The 21,526-nt window shown below is 45.1% G+C and overlaps 1 protein-coding gene and 1 long non-coding RNA gene across 3 annotated transcripts in view; one reads left to right on the top strand and one right to left on the bottom strand.

The window, feature by feature from the left end:
- Window positions 1–15,989, bottom strand: part of CHSY1 (chondroitin sulfate synthase 1) — a 73,378-nt gene extending 57,389 nt beyond the window's left edge. Inside the window, exon 1 of one of the 2 annotated variants that reach the window (XM_077869440.1) lies at window positions 15,814–15,989. In XM_077869440.1, coding sequence (XP_077725566.1) covers window positions 15,814–15,974 — 161 coding nt within the window. In that variant the 5' untranslated portion in view covers window positions 15,975–15,989. Of the gene's footprint in view, window positions 1–14,413; window positions 14,750–15,813 lie in introns of those variants that run through there. The other variant, XM_077869435.1, reaches the window with a different exon arrangement.
- Window positions 15,522–17,141, top strand: LOC144296328 (uncharacterized). Its single transcript, XR_013363493.1, has 2 exons — window positions 15,522–16,028; window positions 16,144–17,141. It is a non-coding gene; the product is annotated as an uncharacterized LOC144296328 (long non-coding RNA).
- Window positions 17,142–21,526: the final 4,385 nt, after the last annotated feature.

Below are 21,526 nucleotides of genomic sequence, written 5' to 3'. Positions count from 1 at the left end.
CTGCCAAACACCTGATTGAAGGCCATCGGGTTATCTTTTCTTATGCTTTCTTCATACTCATAGTAGTTCATCTAAAAAACGCATTTACACAGGTGACTTCTAGGATAAATTGATCACAGAATATAAAATGAAGCAGTTAATTCAGCCCTAATATTATAAAAAAGAACCCTTCCCAGGTGCTATTCTCCCCCAATATATTTTTGTTTTACTTATCTGTCACAATTATACATATTGTGGTGAAAAGTGACCTTGAAGTGTGAATGAAAACCACACACATCTTAAATGTAAAGTCTTAGGAAGAGAAAAAGATACAACCAAACCTCTGGTGAAGGGGTACAGAAGTAGGGAAATGAGAATGGCGGGGGAGGGGATAAAGAGAACTTGATCTCTTTATTCTAAGTGTCTCTAAATTGAGAAAATTTTTATAAACACAATATATTACTTTTTTGGAAAAGAAAATTTAACGTGAAACTTATCATTTTAACCATTTTTTTTAATTTTTATTTATTTATGATAGTCACAGAGAGAGAGAGAGGCAGAGACATAGGCAGAGGGAGAAGCAGGCTCCACGCACGGGGAGCCCGACGTGGGATTTGATCCCCGGTCTCCAGGATCTCGCCCTGGGCCAAAGGCAGGCGCTAAACCGCTGCGCCACCCAGGGATCCGATCCTTAACCATGTTTTTAAGCATAATGTTCAGTGCAATTAGGCACATTCACATTGTTCTTCAACATCAACACCTTCCTCCATCTCCAGAACCTTTACATCTGCAAAACTAAATTTCTACTGCAAGGCATTATTTTTTAATTCCATAAACAATCTACAATGAAGCACTTAAAAAGCAATTATTGGCTTTTAATTCTCTTCCTAGCCCAAATATTAGGAATACAAAATGACTTCAAACTTCTCTCATTCAATGGGGCGCCTGGGTGGCTCTGTTGGTTAAGCATGTGCCTGTCTGCCTTGGGCACAGGTCATGATCTCAGGGTCCTGGGATCCATCCCCTGCCTACTCAGCCAGGGAGTCTGCTTCTCCCTCTTTCTCTCTGCCCCTCCATTCCATGTTCTCTCTCTCTCTCTCTCTAATAAATACATAAAAATCTTAAAAAAAAAAAAAAAACTCTAAGCAGAGGAAGAATTCAGTGAACTTTTTGTCAAACATGCTTCTTCTTGAAAAACCAAGGACTAAATATACATCATTTTTCATCAAAACTAGAATGTTAACTGTAAGATACACCATTGTTTTTTGTACCAATAAGATAGAAAAAAAAAAAGTGCCAATCATAACCACAAGATGCCAGCAACTGTAAAATGTATCCTGATTTGAGATGTTAAAATGTGGGGGCGGAAATGTGCATCTTCAAATGATGGAAGACAGCAGCAGTAATGTTTTCCCCTTAATACCTATGGATTTAAAATGGGCCTATGGAGTCTTATGCCATGTACAAAACTTTTTAACCAAGAATTCGGTATATATGGAACCTGATGGGACTCCAGATGCTGTACCAGGTACTATATACTTCATTTTCAGAAAGCATAAGCTCCTGAAGAAAAAGGTTGAAAAGTAAATGTGGCAGGAACAGGGCAATTAAAGAGAAACCACCCTTTCCATTAAGAGACAAGTCTTTTTAAAGATGAGAATGAACTACACAACCTACACAGAATATATAATATAACCTAAAGACCCCCTTCTAGCATGCTAATCTAGAGGGGAGACAACCTCCCACCCCCAGGAACTTGGTGACAACAAAGGTGTTGAAGACATACTAAGAGGACCCCCATTCAGGTCAAGGAGCCCGATTCCTTCCTTCAGTAGAAATTTTTGTTTGGCGGTCACAACAATTATTTGAAAAAGTAAATAATTTCAGTAGTTGGCACATAAGTGAAGTCAAGACATCCTGCTCACTTAAATGAAAAAAGTGACTTAAAGTGTTGTGTGTGTGTGTACGGAAACCTGCAGAAATCATTTCTGAGACATTTCCAAGTGAGTTTATCACTTTCCATAAGACACACTACCATTTCCTACCATTCCTACATGCAGAAAGAACCTGATTTAATCAAACCACAACCAGAAAACAATTACTAAGAGGTAAAATTCACAGGCCTGATGGAGTTAAAATATATACCATTCACAGTACTTCTGAAATGTAATTTAAAGCTAAATAGTCTGTGTTATCTCATAACTGATTACACATGGATAGTGAATAAAATCAACTAAACTTTAGCTTCTACCCAATTGCTTCTGAACTAAAATGTGATTAATACAAAAGACTAAGTTCAAAACAGCAACTATGGAAGTAGCCAAACCCCAGAAGCTGTTAAGATCCTAAAACACCATGACATTCCCTGAGATGTGAGGTGGGTAAGCCAATGTCTGCCTTCAAAGGAACCACCTATTCAAGAGACGGCACAGTACGATGGTTAAGAGCATGGGTTCTGGAATCAGGCTTTTGGGGTAAGAGTCCTGGCTTCACTCGGGGTAAGCCTCTGTGTGCCTCCCCCTCCTTGTCTGTCAGCTGGGGACAATCATGCTACCTGCCTTACAAGGTTGCTGGGCGGGTCAGATGGATTCAAAATCTACTGTGCTCAGACATCAGCCCAGCACGCAGTAAGCATTATGTCAGTGTAACTTATTAGGGAAGACAGGAATGTGCAAATAAGACAGTGAAAGAGAAAGTGTGGGCTGAACCTGAAGCAATCGGTCACAGGATCACACACCACTGTGGAGGCATTACAGAAAACGTCACTTCTCACATTTCTGGCTAAAAACCTGACACTCAAGCTATCTGCAAGAATTCCGATTTACTGTCAATCTTAGACAACGTTAGGGTGGAAGTCTAGTAAGACCTTAACTTTTAAAACCGTTTTCACTTCTAAACACTGGAATCCTTCATCTCAGCCTGAGCATCAAAATGCATTTTCGTCTGGATTCCGACATGCCCCAGGAGACACTCAAAGGAAGTGCTAACAGAACAACCATCACTGAAGCGATTAATGCCTTAACTGTGACTTGAAATCATGTAATTTGTCTAAGAAGAGAAACCAATTAATTTTAAAAACAGACAATCTAACCTCAAATCATCCTTAAAAGCCTCTCTGCAGTTTTATGGTAACTCCACCCAATTATTATCTTTTCCTTTTTAGGTAACCCAGGGAAAAACCTCAAGCTGGCCTCTTCTGTTCTAAATGACTGGTAGTTTGAGGGAAATCTCTCAAAATGAAGTTTCTGCAAATCCTCCAATCTTAAGAAATTATGATCTTTTCATTTACGGTACCTTTGGCTTCAGGAGCTCTGGAAAGTTAGAGTATTCTGGAACAGAAATCATGATTCACCATCCTGGGGGACTTGGGGGCGTGCCTTAATAATGGGAAAGAAGTAAAGGAGACACTGCAGAAGAAGCAAGACCGGCCTTCTTTCCGTGACAGAAACAGGTCAAGCTCCTTATTTTCATAAGCAAATGTCAACTTTGCCGTCGACACATTTGTTACCGGGAGCAAAGAGTTCTCCCTTAATTGAAACCACAGAACATTTGCAGAGGCCCTTGCCAGCAAGCTCAATTTTCAATGCACTGATAACCAACTCTTGCTAAAGCACAGATAAGACAATTGAAATTGGAGAGAGCCAAGCAAGCTATCATCTTTTCCTCCTGGCCTCTAAATGCTATCCCTACACCAAGTTAAATCACAGTTAAGTGATGCAGCTGGACAATATTAGCTTTGCTAAGGAATGCCTTTGCTGACTCAGGACTTCTCATAGTCTCCCTTTCTGTCTGGTTATTGTTTTCAGAAAAACTATGTAAAATACACTTCTGTACAAAAGTGCATCTATAGCATGACTCCTGTCTGAAGGACACATTCATAATACATGGACAAATTTAATAAGCAGGCAAGAGTACATCCTTGTGACGTGTACTATTAAAGGAACAAAAGTACACATACAAAAATATTGTACAACTTTAACCCAAAAGTGTTTACTATGATTATTTTTGGATGGAGGACCAGAAAACATTTAATTTTCTTCATATTTTCTACATTTTCTGAATTTTCTGCAACAGATAGGTATATTTAGAATTGAAAAAAAATTTTTTTTCTTAATCTAGTAAAAACTTTAAGCTAAAAAGGATCCAAAGAAATGAAAAGATTTGACATCAGAAAATTCTACTTCTGTAATAATTTTTATTCTATCCAATGGACAAAAACTAAAGAAAAATAGAGTAAGATTGAGTACTTTCTTTCACATTTTCTGATTTTTAATACAGTGATTTTTATAAGTAAGAGAGAGAGATCTTCTGTGATTTTCCCCCAAAATCACAGTTAAATATATTGTCAGACAGTTATAGTGAGAAGTCTGAAAGGACTCATAGGATCCAATATCCTCAGAATTTGGAGTCATGGAAGGAAGGGAGACTATCATTTTTTCCCCTTGTAGAACTGACAGGTAATAAGAATGTGTGTGTGTGTGTGTATACATATATATATACATATACACACACGCACATATATTTGTATTCTTCCCTATAATAGAAAATATTTAAGATAATGTAACCAAAAGGCATATAGAATGAAAATGTGAGCAAGAAAATTAGGCCAAAGTAAAACAAAAGTAAGGAAGTCAGAGCAAGGCAGGACAGTGGTACCTGTACCAGGGCAGGTGAAATCCTGGTAGGAGCTGCCTGCTCAGCTCTGTGCTCACAGGAAACATGGAACCAACCAGAGATCTCTGCAAAGACGCCACCCTGACCAAGGGAGCCACATGGTGAGACCAACCGCCATCACGTGGTCTGTCTGTCTGCTAGCGGTGAGACCCGATCAGCAGGCAACCACAAGATGCTGCAGGACTGTGTTTCCCACTGCTCGGGGTGAAGTGAAAGGAGGATTCTAGATACTAAGACCTGACAGAAAGTTCTGCCCCTGGGGCCCATGGGACGGAAAGCAGGGCAAATACAGTGAGTTTCCTTATAGGAATCTGATGGAGCAGCAATCTTAGCTCATGCTCCCAAAAAAGTACAGAGGACAGTTCTTTGCTCCCAGTCAGAGCAGCCATGCACTGGAACTTCATCAGGCCTTGGGAAAACTCCAAGGTCTTCCAAGGCTCTCAAGTGATGATGACTCAAGGCCTCTCCTGGAGCTGAAGGAATGCCCTTTGTCAGGATGCTATAAGCATTATTCAATCCATTATCTCTGTCCTGTGTGGGTATGAGGAACAAGTGTACTTAGCTGGTTACCCTTCCCCTTACGTGGTTTCCGGATACCAGTTTCCTCTTCTAAAGTCTAACTGTCTTACTGGGTAACCTTATGACGTGAGCAATCTCAATTCTTTCTGGAAGTAGGTGGGGGGAATAGAACAGAAATCACAAATCATGGGGGAAAAATTTTTCAAGAGAAATCAAATTATATTCCTTACCATTAATCCTAAAAAGTAGACTTAAGGTGAAAGCAAGCATTAAGACTTTTTTTCTCCTGAATAAAGCTGTTGGTGGATGGATTACAGCTTCCCACCTCAACAATGGCCTGGGCACTAGCCCAGGAGGCAGTTCCAAGGTATTAAGGGCTAATAGCAACTTGCCCTTTGAGCCCAGGTTCACAGCAAACAATGGAAATACTCATCAGTACAGACCACAAAAACGCCCTTTTTGAAACCTAAGAATTAAAATTTGGACTGTTAAAAACAGAAGGCAATTTCTGGTCTCGTGATACATTTCCGAAGCTTCAGATCTTGGAGAGCTACCTCATATGGTTTCTATTTTGCTGCTGTACACCTAAAAGTGTAAACATTCAACTAATTCTTAATTGTGCATAAACAAAATTTGTTTTCAAATTTAATTTTAAGCAAAACAAAACACATGTGCGCACACACACACACACAGCAACAAAAAAGTGTTGTTTAATGCAAACAATAAAACCACCCTGAGCCTATGCTGGCCGACCCCTTTTGCAAAGTCAGTCTTCCTGTGTCAAGGTACTTCCTGGTACAGACCCGCTTAGCAGCTCTCCACAGCCACCCTTCAATAAAGCAGTTACCCGGTATGGAGTACTAGGCTGAGGGCATTAGAAACTCAGCCTGTGACAGTCCTATGCAGTGCGTGAAGTATAGTTACCCACATTATAGTTACCCACATTTTACAGATGAGGAGACTGAGGCACGGGCCAGATAAATAATTTCCCAAGGTCATAAAGCTAATAAACGTAGAAGTCAGAATGCAAACGAGGTCTGACTTCTAAAGCTTCTGCTGGCCAGCTAACTGGCTTCTCCATCCCGCACACTTATTTCTAGGTTATCACCCACATTTCCTTTGCAGTCCTTCCTCCACTAAAAAAGCTGAGAAAATAGATCCCAGAAAAGGAGAGTAGCCTTACACCCAACCCACTTCAGCCACTTCCACTGTCTCGCCTGGCAGAAACCTGCCTGTTGAGGACACCTCTTCAGAGTCAAAGCCGGATTTAATTGAAGGTCAGAAGACTATTTAAAAGGTAGCTTCTGAAACGCTCATTCCCTTTGGGTCCTTTGGTTTCTATAAATCCTGCCTGATTATTTTCCAGCAATAGGCTAGGAATTACACAGAAGAAAATCCCAACAAAAAAGCAGCCTTCACACCTGGGCTCAACTTACAAAGCAATTGTTTTAATGGCACTAATTAACTATATTTTCAATAATCCTCAGGTTTTGCAAGCCCAGGGTGGCTATCAAATCAGAGCAGAATACACCTTTTGTTTCAAGATTTTATTTACCTGAGAGAGAGAGAGAGAGAGAGAGAGAAAGGAGAGAGAGAGAGAGAGAGAGAAAGAGAGAGAGATCATGAGCAGGGGAAAGGGCAAAGAGAGAAAGAGAAGCAGGCTTCACAGGGAGGTGGAGGGGTAGGTCTCAGGAGCTGGGATCAATGACTTGAGCCGAAGGCAGATGCTTAACTGACTGAGCCACCCAGGCACCCGAACACTTTCTTCTTTGTAATCATCCACAAACCAAGGTCATCAGTTATAGAGCCAAAACCATAGCTATACATGTTTCAGAAAGGACACTGAAGTAAGGTGAGCAGATGAACAGCTTTGCAACTTTTTTTTTTTTTTTAAGATTTTATTTATTTATTCATAGAGACAGAGAGAGGCAGAGACACAGGCCGAGGGAGAAGCAGGCATCATACAGAGAGCCTGACGTGGTACTCGATCCAGGGTCTCCAGGATCACGCCCTGGGCTGCAGGCGGCGCTAAACCGCTGCGCCACCGGGGCTGCCCCTTTGCTACTTTTAGGGGCTGCCCCTTTGCTACTTTTAAATCGTAACCAAGTTTCTTGTTCCCCTAATTCCATCCACAGGCGCAACAGATGGAGACACTGAATATTTACATTAGCATGTGGAAGCTAGGGCCTTCACATTAAAAATGCTGTCACCTAATTCTCCCAAGTACTACCTGGAATTGTGAAGTTAAGGTAACTAAGGAAAATACATTTACAGTAACCAAATACTTTATCAGGACAGGATTAACTGTTACTTACTGAAACAAGAATGACCTGGGACCCAAGCCCCAGGGTGCCATCCGTGCCCAGCAGTGTTGCAAGACCCTAAGTGCTCAAAACTGCACTCCCATTTCCTTCCAAGCGCTGTCCTCTCCTCCTTTTTTTTTAAACTGTAGCTCTGTAGCTTTATTACAAAACAATTGTTCGCTACAAAATAATTCAAAAGTATAGAAAAGGGCCAAGAATATGAAAAATCATTCAGCATCGTGTGTATATTCTTTCACACTTTCTTTTCTCTGCTACACAAACACATGAGATTATTTTGTTCACTTTAAACAAAAGTGACCTCATACCGGGCATACAATTTTACTTAATTTAAATATATTGTGAATCTCTCTTCATTTCAGTAAACATATTTCAGTTGCATCATTTTTTCGTGTCTAGAGAAGCAGACTGCAGTATGGACGAATCAGTGAAATCAATTATGGTCCACAGTTCCTAAAGCAGGACATGAAAGATAACCTACTTGGAATTTCCACTTTGTACCTACATCTTTGAGCACATCTTTAAATCCCTTTGAAAAATTCCAGAGGAAATGCTAGATTTCAGATCTCAGACTCAAAATGCACAATCCCATTGTTCCTTCACTACTTCCCATGTTTCTACGAATGTGTTGTCTCTGCCTCAAAATTCCTATTCATTCTTTGAGACTAAGTGAGGGAAAGGGGGCAGGGGTGTGGGTGAGGCCTTTCCCGATCCTCTTCATAAATGAGTACAGGCCTCCTTTTCCTGTGTCCCAGAGCAGTTAGTCTAGGCACCCTGTGAGCCCTCATCACCAGTATTACCATTTCTTTTCCTCCCTAGATGACAAATCCTGCAAGGATAGATTAATCCGTTTTCAATAGAGAGCAGCCTAATGAATAGACCAGGGAAGTGAAACTAGCCATGTGATGAAAAACAAAACTGTGTATAAACTTCTGCTGACAACCACAGCTATCCTTGGAATATTCTAACTATTTGAGGGCATCAATATCCGGAACCATGACACAGAAAACTAAACTCATATTGAGGACTGCATACTCCACCAGTCATCTTATACAGGGAATTCAGAACATGAAACGGGTTGTGCTCCAAAAAGTTAATTTACAGGTCAATTATCCAGATTATAGAAGGCAGTCAGTAAGTTTTTGCCAAACTGAATTCTATTGAGAAAGAAAGTACTGCTCTAAACAGTTTCAAGATAAGTATGGTTTACTGAGTTCAAGAATAAGGAAAGGAACCCTGAGATTTGCTCATTAAGGCTGGTAAAAGAGCAGTGTGCCTTCACTGAAAGCTTTCGGAAGAGGCCATTAGCTGCTACAACAACATCTTGCAACAAGATTCCTCTATCTACAGCTAGTGTTTCTGAAACTTTCTTCCCACAGTTCCCTACAGACTGATGCTAATCTTTAATGGTGCCCTTTATCACTCCTGGGGCAAAGAAGGGAAACCATCCAGCTCTTTCTTCTGAGAAAGTAAAGAAAGAACAAAAACGGTTCCCCATCTTCAACCCAGGGGAGGTAAGAAACAAGACAAAAAGAAAGTGTTGGATTAGCTGAGCATCCTGGGCATAAGAAAGGATTAAAAAGCCAAGTATGTATGGTTTTTTGTTTTGTTTTGTTTTTTGTTTTTGTCAAACTATTTATTAAAAAGAAAATCCAAACGGTATCAAAATGCTCCCAGCATGAACAGGTAAGTGTAGCCAAGAAATGTTTGAAACAGAAGAGGAACACAGAGGAATTTGTCTACCGGATATTAAAAAATTATTCAACTTCCAATAATTTCAATGGGTGGTACTGGCACAAGAACAGAGAAAAAGATCAGTGGAACAGAATAAGAAGTCCAAAAACATACCCAGGAATTTTGAGTATAATGAAGATGGCATTTCACATTGGTAGGGAAATGGGAGCTTATTCAACAGATGGTGCTAAGACAATATACTATTTGGGGGCGGGGGGGGGGATGAGATTGAGATGATTTCTACCCCTTCTAGAATTAGATTAAAAATTTTTTAAAAGTTGCTTTTCAAAATCTCTCCAGGGCAGTAACTTTCTGAGCTTGGGATAAGGAGGCAGGGGCAACCCTAAAATCAGAAAAGCCTGAACTACAGGAACTTCTATATATCAAACTAAAAACAAAGAAAAAAAATAAGGAAATAATACAAATTGTAGCTAGTAACAAAAGACACAAGGAACACAGGGGTTCTGATGACCTGTTACTAACTGGCATAACAAATCCCTTTGGAGGAATCAAGGGACCATTTTGAAGTGAAATTACCAAGAATACAAATACTCTAGAGGAGTCAAAACAAATTTCTTTATATATTTGTAGAACCCCAGGTACCCAGAACCCTCAGGCAATTTAGTTTAAGACAGCATCAGAGCTCCAGCACTGTAACCACCTCAGATGTAAATCTTTTCTCAATTTCTTTGTATGTTCATTACATTTATGAAGCTAAATGATACAGCCACCTGTGTGTCTAAACACCACCTTCAAACTTGCCCTGTACAAAACCAGACCTGTTGACTCACATCCTTCCCCATATCTCAATAAAGAATACAACCACTCACACTTGTCTTTCCAGGCAAGATCCTAGAAGGCACTATTGACTTTCCTTTGCCTTACCACTCACCTGCATACCTCAGCTGCAGCACCTACCCCAGAACTCTCCACTTCTCTCCATGACCACTGCTACCGCACCAGTCCCCGCTGCCCAGACCACCTCCTAAAATCTTGCTTCCCTACCATCCATTCTCCACACGATGGGCAGAATCAACTTTTAGGACATAATGCCATCACCTCCCTTTCCTGTCTACACCCTCCAAAGGCTTTCTAATTCACCTAGAATAAAATTCCACAAGACCAGACGTTATCGGGCCTCGTCCAGTTTCTTTTACTGGCCTTCTTTTATTCCCTTCCAAGTTGGTTTCTGCTTGTAACTTACCAGCTCTTCCCTCTGCTCCCTTGCTCATCAATGATATTCACCCAACCAATTCCTCACCAACCCATTGCAGCCTAAATACCAAGTTCTCTAGAATACCACCCCACCCTTTCCTTACCCTATTTTCTCCATAGTACCCATCATTAACTCTTTTCAGTGCCTTGCCTCTCACTAGAAGAGAAGAGCCATGAGAACAAGCATCTTCACTCTGAGTCCTCCACACTCAGAGTCTGGACCCACAGGAGCCATGTATGTACTGGCTGAAAAAAGGGATGAATCTTAACTGAGTATTTTTATGAACCAAGATCACTCCTATGAACCTAACAGCTATGGTGTCGCTTGGGGCCCATGGAAGAAGTTAGCCCTGGTCGGTCTCTTATCAGCTACACTTGGAGATTTATTTTGCCTGCTTCTTAAAATCTGTTTCCTGCATGCTATTAGCTGTTGCTGCACTGCTAACATTCCTTGGTGGCCCCTCTCCCCCCCACTTCATGCATTTGGCAGGCTGGAAAGTAAAAATCTGTAATGGGGCTGTTCCATCATTAAAGTGCACTAACTTTAGTGCAGACAGGCATATCTCACTGCATTTCCCAAAGGCTTAGCTCCTTTCTAGACCTCAGACAATTCCTGGTCCCCAGACCTAAATTCTGACATTTCAGTATCTTAGCATAAAAGTACACCGTATTAAGAAAAAAAAAAAAAAAGTACACCGTACTGCCATCTTATTAAAAATGCTGGCATCTCCAAACTGTGGAAGGAGCCTCGGTGTCCATTGACAGATGAATGGATAAAGAAGATGTGGTATTTGTATACAATGGAATATTACTCAGCCATTAGACACAACGAATACCCACCATTTGCTTCGACGTGGATGGAACTGGAGGATATTATGCCGAGTAAAGTAGTCAGTCAGAGGACAATCATCATACAGTTTCACTCATACGAGGAATTTAAGTAGTAGTGAAAGTGATTATAAGGGAAAGGAGAGAAAATGAGTAGGAAATATCAGTGAGGGTGACAGAACATGAGAGACACTTAACTCTGGGAAATGAACAAGGCGTAGTGGAAGGGAAGGTGGGTGGGGAGTGGGGGTGACTGGGTGACAGGCACTGAGGGGGGGCAACTGACGGGATGAGCACTGGGTGTAATGCTATATGTTGGCAAATTGAACTCCAATTTAAAAAAAAAGGGGGGGGGGGAATGCTAGCATCTCCTTAAGCCCATAAGCCAAATAGTAATTTCATTTAAACAACAACTAAAAAAAAAAACAAAAAACAAAAAAGTTTTTCTTAAGGTAAAGAATTATTTGTCTTTTAGAGGAGAAGTAAAACTGAGCACACCCAGTGCCCAACTAGATAGAGTTCTACCTAGCACTGTAAGATTCAAGTCGACTCGTAGGCCAAACGGCATGCAATTTCCATTTTAAGAGCTGAGTGTGGAGTTTCAGCTGGGACTGCAAAGCACAGCAGGGCCATAATCATAAGTTACACACTGTAACCTCCATCCCAGTTCAGGCCTTCCCCTAAAGTTCCTCAAGACTAAAACCGTCCTGTATCATCTCCTGCAACTGGTCTAAACAGAGGCTCATGGAACAAGCTAAGTCCACTTAATGGAAAACGGAAGTTCATCCCCAACTTCAAGCAATGGGACTTCTTAAGATCAAGGAGATAAAAGGCTCAGTCGGTTAGGCATCTACCTTCTGCTCGGACCATGATCCCAGGGTCCTGGGATCAAGTCCATATCGGGCTGCCTGCTCAGCGGGGAGTCTGCTTCTTCCTCTGCCCTACCACCCCCCCACCCGCCATGCTCGCTGATGTGTGTTCTCTCTCTCTCTAGCACAAAATAAGTATTTTTTTTAAAAGGTCAAAGAAATAAAAGGAAAAGAGCTCCAGGAAAGCTGACAGAATCCCTGAATGGAATACACAGTTTCCACGTAAGGGTTTTCCCTTTATCAGAAAGGCAGAGTTGTCACAGAGAAGAACTGAGGCCAGAGAGCAAACTGCGTTTCTACCTTCCATGAAGTGTCTAAAAGAAAATAAACAATGAGATAAAAACCCTACATCCAAGACAGATGAGGCAGGAGATTTGGAAAAAGAGACCAAAAGTAAGAGTGTCAAGGATGGGCTTAGGAAAAAGATCATCTCCAAGCGTAAAAGAGTAGGTCCAGTTTGCATTACATTTTCTGATTGCAGCTGGTGTCCCAGGACCCCTACTGGTTAGCATAGACTGATACTGAATCCACGAAAATACATCTGTTTGGTGGGCAATCTAGTATTTGAACAAAATACTTTGGTAATTGTCTCCAAAGTTGTGATTTCACGGGTCTTGTCACCCAGTGGCAGTCATGTGGACTTAGTTTCAAAACCATTCTGAAAACAATTTACACAGCTCATCCTCAATTTCATATGTGGCCATTTCTCTTGGAAAAAGCACAATCTGCATAAAATTCCAGGTAATTCATGAGAGATCTGGGAGAAAATCTTCAGCTGGGGATTCCTGAATCACTACTACAGCCTAAAAGTATACTAAGTGGCTACATTCTAAGCTTTTCAGGCACTCAGGATCCTTCCTGGCAGAACCTGGGCTGTGGACTTAATAAAAAAGATCCTCATGGGGATCCCTGGGTGGCGCAGCGGTTTGGTGCCTGCCTTTGGCCCAGGGCATGATCCTGGAGCCTCGGGATCGAATCCCACGTCGGGCTCCCAGTGCATGGAGCCTGCTTCTCCCTCAGCCTCTCTCTCTCTCTCTGTGACTATCATAAATAAAAATTAAAAAAAAAAAAAAAAAGATCCTCATGGAAACGTGTGAATGCAGGATCAATGAACTGAAAGCGCTCACATTCTCTGTGGCTCTTTCATCTTGTTTCTCAATCCTGTACTTCTTCCCTTAGAGGAACAAGGATTCATACGTGTTTTTCCCTCCTATCTAATGCCTGAACATTCAGACCAAGACTAAACATAAAAGCCGAAGTTTCAAAGGTATTGGTTATAAATTAAGAATCAACAGCAACCAGCTTGGCCTTGCTCATCACGGACTGCTCTTAAAAGTTCCTTATCGGAGGACCTCCCTGCACTGGTTTGCTCTGTTGCTGGATGAATCTCAAATCTTATCCACACGGTAGGCGTTTCTGGACTCCATGTGTATATGGCTCCATTAAATCCCTTTATCGAATCCACACTTCTACCTCAAATTCACTCCAATACAAATCTGCCATTCCAAAATCATCGCCCTTCTAAAGATTACTTTAATCCCTTAGTTAATCCTGAACATGATTCAAACCACTTTTATGACTCATATGGCCAACTAGGACCCAGATACTGGATAACACACTCACATCCCTAAACTGAGCTGGTTAACCCTGAATGTACCATGGGCTGCACTGGAAATACTTGCCCCGAGGTTCTCTTTCCATGAACTCCCCAGACCGGTGGGGTCGAGTGAACAGCGGGCAGCCTCTTTCATGCACAAGAGGGCTTCTTCCACCAGTGAACTCTACAAGTACGCTACGGAAGGGCTCTGACCAGATCAACTAAACTCGGCTCTGCAACAGCAAAGGGGCGTATTTCAGTGGATCAAACGATAACCATCACTGCCACTACTGTCACAGGTATCTTAGCTAAGAATTTCCCCCATCCACCTTACGAGGGACATAGATGTTCGGTCAGACCCATTTAACAAAGAAGAGGGCTTGGACGTGGAAAGCTCAAGTGCCCTTCGCAAAGTCAGGCTGAGGACCACACCCACGGAGGCCAAGCTGGTCCACCTGACCCCAGAGCCCACGGTCTTGGGCACTGCATTCACCATCTGTCTCTGACCTTTGCTTCCAGGGTCCGACATCCGTAGCCCAAGGGCACCCCGATCCCCCAGGAGCCCCGGGAGCTTCGGGTCTGGAAAACGGGCAACGGCTCAAGCCACGGGAGTCCCGGTAGGGCCGCCCGCTGGGATGCCGGACACGGGAGTCGGCGCCCCGGCAGCAGGGGCTCACCTGTAGGCGGCCACGGCGCGGGTCTGCAGGTATTTCTGGGCGGTCATGACTCCCACGAAGAGAAAGTTCTTGTCGCGCGGGCCCCCATCCGAGGCCGGGCCGTGCGGCCAGAGCTGCGCCCCGCGCGCATCGCCGCGCGCCCCGCCGGCCTGCGAAGCCGCCGCAGCCTGCCCCGGCCGGCAGCCCTCGGGGCTGGCGCGGCGCCGCGGGCCCGCTCGCTTCAGCTCGGAGGCGCGGGGCAGGACGAGCCGCGAGGCCAGCACGAAGCCCAGCACGAGCCCGAGCAGCACGCTGAGCCAGGCGCGCCGGCCGCGCGCGGCCATGCCCGTGCCGCTCCGCCCGCCGGGCCGCCGCCGCCGCCGCCGCCGCCGCCGCCGCCGCCGCAGGCTCCGCGCGCCCTCAGCCAGCCGCCCCCGCCCGCGGAGGCCAGCCCGCCCTAGCGCCGCGAGGCTCGGCCCGGGCAGCGCCGCGGCCGCCGCGGGCCCGCCGCGCCCATCGCGGCCCCCGAGCCGCCCGTAGGCCCCGCGCCGCCGCTTTGTTCCGCACGCCCGCCCCCACCGCCGCGGCCTGCGCCTTTAAGACGGGACCATGCCCGGCGCGCGCCGGCAGCGGCTCGAGCGCGACGCGGCGGCGGCGGCGGCGGCGGCGGCGGCGGCGGCTCTTCCCGCTCGCGCGCGGGGGCGCGGGGCCAGCGCGACGGCGACAGCGACGGCTGAGGCCACGGAGCCCGCACCCGCGTCCCGCCCCGCCCGCGGCTCTCGGCTGGCTCGGCTCGGCTCGCGCTGCGCCCGCCCCCGTCCTCTTCGTGGCCGGCGCCGCAGCCGCAGCAGCTGCACATCCTCCGGCTCAGCTCGCCATTGCAACAGGAGCCCCTCACGTCACGCACGGCGCGTTATGAAGGGGCCCGGCGGCAGCGGAGCCTGGCCCCTCTCGGGATCCGTCCGCGCCGCCCGATTGGCGCAAAAGTGAATGGGGGGCGGTTCACGTGGCCAAAGTTTGGCAGAAAAAAAAAAAAAAAAAAGCCCTCCCGGCGCTCGCGGCGCCCGCCCCGCCCGCGCGGTCTGCGGCTGGGCCGCCGGGGCGGAGGGGGCGTGGGCCCGGGCTCGGCGCCGGCGGGGTCCCGGACCGCGGCGCCCCGCCGCCCGTTATCCGCCCGGCGGCCACGCCCCTGGCCGGCCGCGCCCCGACGGCGTCCCCTCCCGGACCGTGCGCGCCGGCGGCCGCGTCCTGCACGGCGCACCGCGGGCCTGCGTCGGAAGAGGGGGCTTCGGGGTCCCCGAGCCGTGCGCGAAGCGCTCGTTGCCTCCGCGGAGTCTGTCCTGGGATAACCCGGAGCGCACGCCCTGCCTCCAGCCGGCCGCCCGCAGCGGCCTCCCCGCGCCCCCCGCCGCACACTGTACCTTTGTTCCCGCCGCTCTGCGGGCAGGAGCGGGCGCGTGGGGAGCCGACGGCTCGGGAGCCGTTTGAGACGTGCCTGCGGGCAGGGTGAGCCGTGAATTCGCGGACCTGGTTCCCAGTCCCTGGTCTCTGCGCTAAAAAAAAAAAAAAAAAAAAAATCCATATTTACCGTCCACGCTCCTAACAGCGCTAGCATTTCATGGATGTTGGAGAAATGGTACGTGATGTTAATACTCTGCATGGTAAACACTACTTTTATTTACATTTTTTTGTGGGCAGATAGTCGGCTGGGAGCCCAGCCTACCTGAATCCTTGTCGATATTTCCACATAGCTCATCCATAAAAGTGCCGTGGAGTTCTAAAGACAGGTTTTGAATAACGGATTCTCCGGGATGGATTTTAAATGCTATACATTTCCTCTTCAAAAAAAGAAGGAGACTTCAAAAAAGAAAAAAAAGAAAAAAGGAAAGGGAGGAAGGAAGGGAGAAAAAACAGAAGGAAAGAAAAAAAGAAGAAACAAAGGAAAGAAAGGAACGGGGGAAAAAAACGAAAGAAAGACTCAGCTAAGGTGACAAAAGCCAACAAAAAGTGTCCATACAACAAATGTTTGTATAGAGTGAATATTAGTCTTGTTACTTAGTCGCCAATATGTTGGGATTTTTCTAATGAAACTCCTGGAGGGCAAAGTGTTTTCCTGGGCCGAACAGGTTTGCTTCATTTCATCAAATGAACCCAAGAATTAGAGAGTAAGCATGTTTGAGATAATCCTTTGGATCTTTCTTCGTTGTTCACACCAAATGTTTGAAATATTACACGATGGAAAGCGACAAGTTGTGGGAGATACAGACACATTCTCTGCAATTGAGTGGCGGTCACTGTTGTTTTATTCTTTGGGTATTAACCACTTTCTTTGGCACTTATTATTTATGTCGAAAATAGTCCATTACCCGCCTTCCCCACAGACTCCCTCCCTAAGAGGTGATCCACATCTAAAAATAAAATACTCATTATACAGTGAACACAGGACTCCAGCAGTAGTCTTGGGAAAAATACAGAACATATAACCATGAATTACAGGCTCGAAAACCATCCAAAGGGGTTTCCAGTAAGACCATAAGCCACAAATGCCAAGTAGTCACCAGATGCCCCAAATTCAGCAACAGTCCCATAATTCACAATGAGTTCCATAAAGCATGAATCTGGCAAGACACAGATGTTCAATTTGGTGACATACTTAATAAGTTCAGTATTTTCTAACCTTTAAACGTCTCTATATTTCCTCTACTAGACTGAAATCCGATGAAAAGTAGACAGACGTGATGGGACTTAATGTCATGAGGATATTAAATGTTTTGTCCTTAATTGCTTGGTTCCTGATGTCCCTAGACCGATATCCTCACCTACCTCATCTGGAGACTCAGTGGAACGGTCTCCTTCATGATGCAGAGGATTCCCTATTGTCCATAAAACCTGAACCTGAAGGTTTAGAGTGGCAGGACCAGGAGAATATGACATAGGTGAAGTCCTCACAGGAAACACAGGAGAATGCCTGTCCAGGGGCTGGTGAGACAGGAGGGGAGCCAAGGTCCTGTAGAAGTCAGCCAGGGGATCCAGGACCCTCCATACCGGGGAAGGGGCCACTTCCCAAGTGCAGCCTGGAGATAGGGAGGGGACACTCCAGCACAGCTGCAAGCAGCAGCTGGATGGTCAAGCTGAGACCATTCTCCTGGGGAGGGATCCAAAGGTGTCCGACCCACCGACGGTCCCTGCAGAGGCCTCAATCAGGAGGCAGAGCTGTCCCGGTTGGGGATTTCATAGCTGGAGGGTAAGGCCTACAACCAAGGACCTCAGTGACAGCCCAAGGCCCAAAGGGCCAAATAGAGTTGGTAAGCCCAGAATGGAGGCCTGCCTGTCTATAGACACTAGCCCCATCGGCCCCTGAACAGCCATTACCAGCAAAGATCTAGGGAGGATGGCATGTATTTGAGACGCCTGCCTCCCCATGCACACATATGCACCCTTCTCAAAACAACCTCTGGGCCAGGCAGCAACTCGAGCCCTATGTCTCCCTCTCCTAATTTTGTCTTTAAAGGTGAGAAGTCAGATTCATCAGATTTAAAAGGCATTTCACCTTAGTACACTGAGGAAAGAACTATTTCTCAAGTTTGTGGCACTAGGAACCCTCTCAAGTTGAGAGACCACTCATTGACCATTTTTTCTTAAATAATTTTTTAAAAGACATGTTGGGGCACCTGGGGGCTCAGTTGGTTAAGTGTCTGCCTTGGACTCAGGTCATGATCCCAGGGTTCTGGGATCAAGTCCCAAGTCATCAGGCTCCCTTACACAACGAGGAGTCTGCTTCTCCCTCTGCCCCTCCCCTCACTGGTGCTCTCTCAAATAATTTTTTAAAAGTGTGCTGTTAACCACAATCAGAAAAACTTGTAAGGGAAACCCTAAACTAGAGAGTTATCCAAGGATGAAGGCTCCTGGGGCACCTGAGTGGCTCAATGGTTGAGCATCTGTGTTTGGCTCAGGTTGTGATCCTGGGGTCCTCAGATCAAGTCCCACATCAGGCTCCCTGCTCTGTGAGGAGCCTGCTTCTCCCTCTACCTGTGTCCCTGCCTCTCTGTCTCTCATGAATAAATAAAATCTTTAAAGGAAAAAAAAAAAAGGATAAAGGCACCTAAGGGCACACGCCCCACGTGAGTGGGGGTCCAGGCTGGATCAGGTACCAAATACAGAGTGGGGGTTCAGGTCTTCCTTCTACATGATGAAATCCCACCACGACAAGCTGTGTCCCTCTCCACAAGGTTTCAGTTTTCTGGGGTTCAAACGGGTCTTTTCACAGATCGTGTTAAAAGTTCCTTCTCAGTGAGTCTAGACTGGCATTTAGAAATGTGTTCAAAAAATACCACATTATCTAACTTTCTGTTTTATGCAGTGTGATTCTCTATGACATGTAATTAAAATTCATCTCCACCAACGTTACTGAACAACTTCTCACAAATTCCAACACTGTTCCCACATGCATTACATTTTTTTCTCTTGCTAATACATTGAATGCCTGTAACAGGTATAACATTTCATATAATTTGCAGCAATTTCTTGGAAACCTTTGGTAAATACCTCAATTGTTGGTTGGCAGCAAGCCTTGAGCAACTGACAGAGTTCCCTGTAAGGGCTTCTTTAAAGAGGCAGCTCCTGGACTCCTGCCGCAGACAAGGAGCACTGCAAAAAAGTGGTAATCATTTAAGACCTTTAGAAATACCTCTTTTGAGAAACAGCAAATGCAGAGGAGAGAGTTGTAATAATCCGTCTTTTCAGAAGGTTCTGTTCATTGCCTGCAAAGAAGAAAATCTATAATGACCATTTTGCTAAGATTGCCACTTAACCTCTATTAACCCAATAAAACTTTGCTTTATTATTAATGCTGCCATTAAACTGGCCTTTAAGGTCCTCATTAGCTAATTACTTTTGCTCTATATTTCCTTCTGTTTGCAGCATTTCCAGGCAGATGCAGGAAAGGACAAGCCACTAGAGCTTATGTTCTGGCTTCCAGACATGAGTGGATCTGACACTGGTTGTGCTAGAATGTTCTTCATACTTCCTTGGTCGGCTTATCAGCTTTGTCCATTCTTTCCGTCAGATACTGAGTCATTATGCATGTGTTTGAGAGACAGAAGAAATTCAGCACTGCTCTGGGTGCTGGCAGGATGGGACGTAATCTTACTAACTAGAAAACATTGGCTGACGCCGGCATAGGCGGTATTGAGAAAGAGCCTGAATGTTCTCTGGGAGATAACCTCACTGCAGAGGCTGGGGACAGTTTGCTTGTAGGCTAAGACTTAATCCTTGAATAGCAGAGAAGTTTGCCTTTCCCATCCATTGCCAAGAAATGCCATTAATCTTTAGAGCAGTGCCAGAGTTTCCCCCAGCTGAAAAGTTTGCACAAAGACAAAGCTTCCATTCCACAGGAGGGAGGGAGTGCCCCTTCCCACCACCACCACCACCACCACCACCATCAGAACCCAAGCACTGATTAGCTGGTCAGCAGCATTGCCACCTGAGCTACATCCCGTGGGCAGACCTGGGTACCTTGTGGAAATCTCCAGATCAATGTGCAACTAAGACTGTTTTACTCATGGCCTAATGAAGCATGAAATTGCTTGGGGAAATTCAAGTTGTAGGGGAAGGTTTGAGCTATGAATTGAGGCAGCAGAAATTCAGATGCATGAACAGAAATCGTAAAGCCAGAATAGGGAACATCCATGACATAAAACCTGCTCAAATGACCCCATGTTATTGATATTTCACATGCCCTGTTGTGCTGGGATGCCCATTGCCATGGTCATAAACACTCATGTCACCCATCTGGTGAGTTACAAGGATGTTTATCCAGACCTGGTATTAAAGCCTCCAAGAGAGTTCAAAATGAAAAATGGCACAATGATGCACTCTGTTGGCAAGTCTGGAGAAAGAGGCTTTCCAGCAGTCTGGGGGCAGTCATACAACCCACTTAGAGGGCGATATGGTCAAAATTGCAAGTGATGAGTGCATTGACTTTTGACCCAACAAAGCCACTTTGAAGACTTTGTCTTCCAGCTACACCCCTTGTACCTGGTTATTCTCTGCCGCATTGTCACCTGAGATTATACCCAAGTGCCCACTTCATTTCGTGCCCACTTTATTTCAATGGAGAAATAAAGAACAGTGCATCCATCAGAGAATGAACTAGCAAGGCAGGGCTCCCTCGCCACTGAGATGGAAAGGGGACAACATGGTACAGAACAAAGAGCAGACAATAAGGATTTTGGTAGTGTTCTTTTTTGTTTTTTTGTTTTTTTTTTTTTTTTTTGGTAGTGTTTTTATAACAAGACACCAGAAGGATGCACAAGGAATAAGAATAAAACCTCCAGGTTTGGGGGACACCTGGGTGACTCCGTTGTTTGAGAGTCCAACTCAAGTTTCAGCTTGATTTCAGCTCAAGTCATCATCTCTGGGTTGTGAGATCCAGCCCCGCATGCTTGGCAGAGAGTCAGCTTTAGGATCTCTCCCATTCCCCACTCATGTGCTTACTGTCTTGCCCTCTAAAATAAATAAATCTTTAAAAAAAAAAAAAATCAACCTCCGGGTGTGGGGCTTGGTAGTTGAAAGGAAAACTGTGAGTGAGATTTCCCAATGGAGGCTCCAGTCTTCAACTGATTTTTTTGTTACATGGTTGTATTAGCTACTGAACCCTCCCGCAAAAAAAGGGTACCAATTTCCCACAAGTTGAAGCCCTAGGATGGTATTAGCAGAGCATTGATCACTAAGACCATGGGTTCTCTCTGACACCTTATTTGGTGCAGCTGCTTTTGTTTAACAGAAGTGGCAATGGGGGCCCAGAGACATGAAACCAGTTAGCCAAGTGGGTGCTGCCACCAACCAATTATCCAATACCCCAAAGCCCAGGATGCCTCAGGTTCTAAGCAAGAATCCCCCAATTTTTGCCTCTCACACCTGAGTGACCAGTTAAAATGAAAGTTTTAGAGATCTTATCAAGCTTTTACTATCTACTTTCCCTAACACATCATTATAAGTGCTGTACCAGTATGGAAATGCCATTTAGAGCCTTCTCACACCATCAAACTGCCTATACTTTTTCCAGAATCTATTTCTCCACTTTTTTTCTTTATCCTGCTTCCTCCTTGTACTTTACTCCTGGTTCTTCCATAA

This window comes from Canis aureus, chromosome 2 (genome assembly GCF_053574225.1).
Source record: "Canis aureus isolate CA01 chromosome 2, VMU_Caureus_v.1.0, whole genome shotgun sequence".
Classification (NCBI taxonomy): domain Eukaryota; kingdom Metazoa; phylum Chordata; class Mammalia; order Carnivora; family Canidae; genus Canis; species Canis aureus.
Note: the sequence above shows the minus strand (reverse complement) of the source record. Positions and strands in the feature narration are given on the sequence as shown.